At 37.3% G+C, this 7,599-nt stretch overlaps 1 protein-coding gene across 1 annotated transcript; it reads left to right on the top strand.

The window, feature by feature from the left end:
• Nucleotides 1-3,156: 3,156 nt before the first annotated feature.
• Nucleotides 3,157-6,975, top strand: LOC102584682 (importin subunit beta-1-like). Its single transcript, XM_015314710.1, has 3 exons — nt 3,157-3,248; nt 3,530-5,950; nt 6,056-6,975. Exons 1-3 carry the CDS (start codon nt 3,157-3,159, stop codon nt 6,252-6,254), a joined length of 2,712 nt encoding a protein of 903 aa, XP_015170196.1. The 3' UTR covers nt 6,255-6,975.
• Nucleotides 6,976-7,599: the final 624 nt, after the last annotated feature.

Below are 7,599 nucleotides of genomic sequence, written 5' to 3' on the forward strand. Positions count from 1 at the left end.
ATACATTCTTGTTCAACATTGGGTTCATAATCTGAAAGTTTTTAACTGGAAAAGAGATTTTTCGAATAATGTTGTTGAGTGTTGACATGTACTTCATTCCTTTGTCATTTTGAAGAACTGTGGTTTGGGTTAAAATGCCATTTAACTAGTGATGTTATAGCAAGCATTTTTGCCACTTTTTAATACATAATCAAACTAATTTGTTCCCTTGATAAATGTACAAGAAAGTATTCAAAAAGTTGAATTAAAATTTATTAGAAATCCTTACTATTTAAACAAGTAACTAATCCAAAAAAATACACTATTACTACTTTACAACTGATTTTAAGCTTCATCTAAATTCTAATGTTCAAATACTTGAACTTTGATTGATTCGTTCGTGGTTCTGATCTTTTGATTCACTTATTTGCATCTATCCTTGTTACTGACTGAGTTTTGGTTTGGAAGCTTATATTTTTTTAATTTCTTTTATTTGAGTTTGGACCAATGGTATCCTCTGTTATTCTATTGAAATTGGAACTTCTCCAATTGATATAGTGATGCACTTTACATGAACTGGGTTTTGTAGTGGATCCGCTTAATTCATAATTTTGAGTATGTTAAAATATGAATCTACACAAAATGTTTCAATGACTTTCTAGAATGACCCGTAAGGCCTTATATACTAGTGGGCCATTTGACCCGAAATTAAATCAACTACTATTACATAAGGGCAAAAAACGTAAGTATACTATTTTAGGAACAAAATAACAAAACATAATTTCACTCCATCTCTCTCTAGGGTTTTAGTTGGGCGCCGTTTCTGGATTATTCAACCCCTCAGTGTAATTTGTTGGTTACCATCTCATTTGCCGCATCTACAATTTTTAGGTGATTCACTCATTGTTTTCAACAACAATTCTTCATATCAGAAAAAATTGATTAGTTTTCTGCACAACTGATTTAAGCTTCATCTAATGTTCAATATTTGAACTTTGATTGATTAGTTTGTGGTTCTGATCTTTTGATTCACTTATTTGCATCTATCCCTGTTAGTGACTCTGTTTTGAGGACTGAGATCTGGTATTACCAATGATATGCTCTGTTATTTTATTGTAATTGAAACTTCTCCAAGTGATATAGTGATGCCTTTACATGAACTAGGTTTTGTAGTGGATCTGTTTAATGATCCTATGCATAATTTCAGTAATTGTGGCTTCTTAAGCTGCTATTTGTGAACCTTAATATGTGAGGGGTTGGCATGCAGTCATTACTTTTGCTGTTTGATTGAGCTCTGGAGTGCTTTTAAACACACAAAAGGATTGTTTTTACTGAGCAGTGTGCATGAACTTTATTAATTACTTGTAGCTGAGGATTTTTTTTGTGGTTGTTGCCTTCTATGCACACGCAAGATAAAACAGGCAATCAGCACACTTGTAACGATTGGATATTAATGAGAGAAATATTCTTGACTTATGGTTTATTCTAACAATCATGTTGCATTCTTCAAATAAGTTGACATACTAATTTATCTGTGTTATTAATTAACAAGGTTAACTTTCCTCATAACAAATTTTCAACTTCTACTAGCCTATTCAATTAAGGTAATGTTCATATTTTCATGGAATTAGAATTAACAAGAATGCAGTAATAACTAATAATTAAACAAGATGATTAATATATTTCTATTTTAATCATGAATCTATTCCATAATGGTTGGCGACATTTTCTAATTGATGCAATATTTCTTAATTTGATATGTAAGGCCTCTGTTGAGTCTGCTTCAACTTTTATGTGTTTTTTTTCTCTTGCTTATAGTGGATCTCATCTTTTTTTACATTGTGCTTTAGATTTATGGGGTACTGTGGTTCACATGGAAGGGGGTCGGTGTAGCTGGTAAAGTTGCCTTTAGCTATGGAAACATGCTTTTGCAGAAATGTAGGTTAAGGTTGTGTACAATAGACCCTTGTGGTACGGCCCTTCCCCGGACCTTGCACATGGTTGGGAGCTAAGAGCATATGACTTCCACTTTTTTTGTGGTTCACATATAGTTATGCAAGGGTTACATGTGCAATGGATAAAGATCATCTTAGTCCATATTTTGATAAAGTTAAAACAAATAAAAATAAAAGTACTAGAGGTTCTGTATATTTTCTACTGAAATATATATCTTTGACATAAAGATTCCTAGAAAATATTGGTCCTAAATTTAATGTACTAACATGACTAAACATTAATCTTACTAATTGGTTTTGCCTACATAGATTATTTTCTTTTGTTGTTCCTTATTGATCACTAGGTCTTCAAGGATTTCAAGAGAGATGGTAAGTCTTTTGAGACAACTTTCTCCCATGTGATTTTAGGTCTACCTCATCTCCTTGCTAACACCTCCACTCACCATAGTTTATTTTGTGTGCTACTTTCACCTTTTGTCAAATGTGATCATTTTTAACTATATAATGGTAGATATTTTTCTTTTCATTAAGAATTTTTGCATTTTTATTTACTTAGAGCAAGGGACTTTCTTCTTATAATAATCTACTTCTCAAAAAACATCACTGTGAAATATTGTTTACCATGAAACCATGAAAGTTCCTTGCAAATCCTAGACTAGTGAAATGGAGAAATGGTTATTCATTTAAGATGGATAAACACAGGCTATTGTCAATATTATTTTTCCAACATATTACAACAAGTGGGTAGTGGCTTTCTGTGGTATTTTCCAAGAAAGAGTCTGAAGTCTGTCAGTTCTATGGCACATCCCTAGACCGATGCTTGTATCTTTCTCTAGAAGAGTTAATTACCCTAACTGTGATGTTCCTAAAAGTGACGTGCCTTTTGCTAGCAATATAAAAAATGTTTAAAGCATGAACCAATTTCTCGAGGGCTTGAACAACCACCAAGTTAGAATCAATGGTGTAACTCACACTTTTTGGTGGTGACCAGCATGCCCTTAATGCTAAAGAATACAATCTTACCAGTTTCAAAAAAAAAAGTTAGAATCAATGGTGTTATTTTTTTGGGTGCTTATGTAGGTATAAAATTATACATAGATTACCGTATAATTTATACGGTCTTCGCAGGTAGTGAGGATCTAACCAAGGTACTTCTATAGCTTGTTGAAAACTATTTCCAAACCATATAAGTTATACAATCTTACCTATGTAAGACATGAAAATGACAACCAAATGTGGAATACGGCTTTTATACCATGCTTATTTTTTTGTGGAGTCTGGGCCAGTTTGTGGGCACCTCGACTATTTCCACGGGTACCTGCTACCTCCCACCAACACATGTACTGGATAACTTTGTCACTTACTCTTGAACACACGAGAAAAAATTACCTTGTATTTTGCCTCCGCTGGGATTTGAACTTGATACCTCATGGTTCTCAACCAACTTCATTGACTACTAGGCTACACCTTTGGGTCTCATGCTTACTTTTTCAGCACTTTAAACCAAGCAATCCCTTAACATTAGCATTACTTTAAGTTCATGCTTATGATAATCCTGTGATATCTTACGTACGGGATATCTCATGATTTGGCAGGAACCATATTGCAATGGAAGTCACTCAGGTCCTTCTAAATGCACAATCAGTTGATTCAACAGTGCGAAAACATGCAGAAGAAACATTGAAACAGTTTCAGGAGCAAAATCTTCCTGGTTTCCTATTGTCTCTGTCAGGAGAATTGGCTAGTGAGGAGAAGCCAGTTGATAGTCGTAAGTTGGCAGGTCTAATACTAAAAAATGCTTTGGATGCCAAGGAACAACATAGGAAATATGAACTTGTCCAAAGGTGGTTATCACTTGATGTGGCTGTGAAGACCCAAATTAAAACATGCTTGTTACAGACCCTCTCTTCTCCGGCACCTGATGCTCGTTCAACTGCTTCGCAAGTCATTGCCAAGGTTGCTGGCATTGAGCTGCCACAGAAGCAGTGGCCTGAGTTGATCGGGTCGCTCTTGTCAAATCAACAGCTCCCTGCCCACATCAAGCAAGCTACTTTAGAGACACTGGGATATTTATGCGAAGAAGTTTCTCCTGATGTCATGGAGCAGGATCAAGTAAATAAAATCCTTACAGCTGTAATTCAGGGTATGAATGCTGAAGAAAAGAACAATGACGTCAGGCTTGCTGCTACCCGAGCATTATACAATGCACTTGGTTTTGCTCAGGCAAATTTCACCAATGATATGGAGCGTGACTTTATTATGAGAGTTGTCTGCCAGGCCACTCTGTCTCCTGAAGTCAAAATTCGGCAGGCTGCTTTTGAATGTTTAGTCTCGATTTCATCAACATACTATGAGAAATTAGCTCCTTATATTCAAGACATCTTTAGCATAACAGCAAAGGCTGTTAGAGAGGATGAGGAGCCTGTTGCTCTTCAAGCTATTGAATTTTGGAGCTCAATCTGTGATGAGGAGATTGATATTTTAGAAGATTATGGGGGTGATTTTACTGCAGATTCTGATGTTCCTTGCTATAATTTCATCAAGCAGGCTCTTCCTGCACTTGTCCCTATGCTACTGGAGACACTTCTTAAGCAAGAAGAAGATCAGGATCAGGATGAAGTTGCTTGGAATCTTGCAATGGCCGGTGGCACTTGCCTTGGTTTGGTTGCAAGGACTGTTGGAGATGACATTGTACCTCTTGTTATGCCATTCATTGAAGAGAACATTACAAAGCCTGATTGGAGGCAAAGAGAGGCCGCCACATATGCCTTTGGATCCATTTTGGAAGGTCCTTCACCTGATAAGCTAACACCCATTGTTAATGGTGCTCTAAACTTCATGCTTACTGCATTGACAAAGGATGCCAATAGCCATGTGAAAGACACTACAGCATGGACCCTTGGAAGAATATTTGAATTTCTTCATGGTTCAACTGTGGAGATACCCATTATTACTCCAGCAAACTGCCAACAGATCATTACAGTTCTACTTCAGAGCATGAAGGATGCTCCAAATGTTGCTGAAAAAGCCTGTGGTGCTCTCTATTTTCTTGCCCAAGGTTATGGGGATGTGGCTGCATCATCTCCCTTGACCCCTTTTTTCCAGGAAATGGTGCAATCCCTTCTCACAGCGACCCACAGAGAAGATGCTGGTGAGTCACGGCTTAGGACTGCTGCATACGAGGCACTGAATGAAGTTGTGAGGTGTTCGACCGATGAAACAGTTCCCATGGTTTTGCAACTAGTTCCTGTCATTATGATGGAGCTCCACCAGACTCTTGAGGCTCAGAAGCTTTCATCTGATGAACGTGAGAAGCAGAGCGAGTTGCAAGGTCTTTTGTGTGGATGCTTACAGGTTATTATTCAGAAGCTAGGGTCCTCAGAGCAAACAAAGTATGCTTTTTCGCAGTATGCTGATCAGATCATGAGCCTTTTCCTCAGGGTTTTTGCATGTAGAAGTGCTACTGTGCATGAGGAAGCCATGCTTTCCATTGGAGCACTTGCCTATGCAACTGGTCCCGACTTTGCCAAGTACATGCCTGAATTTTACAAGTACCTAGAAATGGGTCTTCAGAACTTTGAGGAATACCAAGTCTGTGCTGTCACCGTAGGTGTTGTGGGTGATTTATGCAGAGCTTTGGAGGATAAGATCTTACCTTATTGTGATGGTATAATGACACAGCTTCTCAAGGATCTATCAAGTAATCAGCTACATCGTTCTGTAAAGCCACCAATATTTTCATGCTTTGGTGACATAGCCTTGGCGATAGGAGAGAATTTTGAGAAGTACTTGATGTATGCCATGCCTATGCTCCAGAGTGCTGCGGAGCTGTCAGCACGCGCAACTGGTGCTGATGATGAAATATTAGATTACACAAATCTTCTGAGAAATGGCATCCTGGAGGCTTATTCCGGCATATTTCAGGGATTCAAGAACTCACCTAAGACTCAGCTGCTGATACCCTATGCACCTCATATCCTCCAATTCCTGGATAGTATTTATATGGAGAAAGACATGTAAGTATTGCTTGGTTGCTTCTTTTTCTCTCTTTTGCTCTATTTATGAAGGCCATCGATGTTCTGATTTTCGGGATGTACCCCCTTTCTTCTCTCCAATTACAGGGATGATGTGGTAATGAAGACTGCTATTGGAGTTCTGGGAGATTTAGCGGATACTCTGGGCAGTAATGCTGGTTCTTTGATTCAACAATCAGTATCAAGCAAAGACTTTTTGATTGAATGCTTGTCGTCAGATGACCATTTGATTAAGGAATCTGCTGAGTGGGCCCAGATGGCTATTAGCCGTGCCATTTCAGTTTAAATTTGTGGGTACTTGGTACATACTTTTTTTTTTCATGTCCCTGCATGCATGTAGTTGTGTCGAGTCGGAATCCAAGATTGCATTCATGTGTCAAGTCATTGCCATTTTCTGACAATGGAAGAAATTTTCATCCAAGTTGTCAGATACATGTGCCAGCACCATTGGAGGGGTTATTTTGTTTTGCCGTAGAGGGGATGGGTCATGGTGATTGCCCAGGAGTTGAAGGCCTTTCACTCAGGAGTGGTTGCGATGTTACTGATGCTGTATATTGGGGTTGGAAGGGAATTTTCTTTGTAACTAGCTGAAGAAAGCAAGGCTCCTGGTTTTTGTCTTTGCTTGTGGATCTGACCTTGGTACTCTAACAAGAAATACCGAGGCCCTGATGTATCCTCTCTGCTTCAAGGGTTTTCATGGTCAACATGTACATGTCCCAAGTTTTGGTAGTCTTGATACTTAGCCATAGCTCCTTTTGATTTTTTTTTCTCACAAATATATATATAGATATATATATTTTTGGTCGGTCAGTCCGTGTCTTTGTCATATCAGCTGGATCGGTTTTATAGTTGAATTGCATTGCATCTCATGCATTTCTTTTGAATGACTTATTGTGGGTTTAGCTCATTGGCATTCCATAAGATTTCCTTCATATGTTTTTTTAAATCTCTTATATAAGAATTTTGCATTTTTGAAAAGCTAGTATTGGAAAAATACCGTTCAACCATGATTGCATGTATCATTTCCTGTTTACAAGTTTTTTTATTCACTTGGCTTTTAAAAGGACTGTTCTTTTGTTCGTGAAATTGTATAGTCGTGGTCTTTGAAGAACATGATGTTGAATGTCAACAATTTCGATGACATTTTAAGTTGGGAGTCACTTGTTTTTTCAAGTTTTTAGGTGCTGTACATTACATCCCTACATGCATATATGTTCTTTTGTTATTGGTGAGGTTTAGCCTGTGTTTTGTTTGTGTTTTAACATGGTATAAGTAATCAATCAAAAACTAACCTATCATTCCAAATCTTTAGATTTTACTTGTGGTAAAACATTTGTAGAAATTTATTAGATCGTCTTATTTATTTCTATGGTGGGAGTTGAACCTACAAGGACTAGCTGATGGTTACACCTCTTTATGAACAATGAGTAGTGTGTTACAGTGTTGAAGTAATAGTCGAGTACTAACAAATATTATACTTGTGAAATGAGAAAAACATGTCAAATGTATAGTGGTGCCTTACCTGTATTCTTACTTGGACATTTCTTCTCTCTTTGCTGCGATTTGATTTTGAACTTGAAGAAGTTAACCAAGATTTTATAACAAACTTTTGAGTATATAGTTGAAAAATA

The sequence above is a fragment of the Solanum tuberosum genome, unplaced genomic scaffold (assembly GCF_000226075.1).
Source record: "Solanum tuberosum cultivar DM 1-3 516 R44 unplaced genomic scaffold, SolTub_3.0 scf00315, whole genome shotgun sequence".
Classification (NCBI taxonomy): Eukaryota; Viridiplantae; Streptophyta; class Magnoliopsida; order Solanales; family Solanaceae; genus Solanum; species Solanum tuberosum.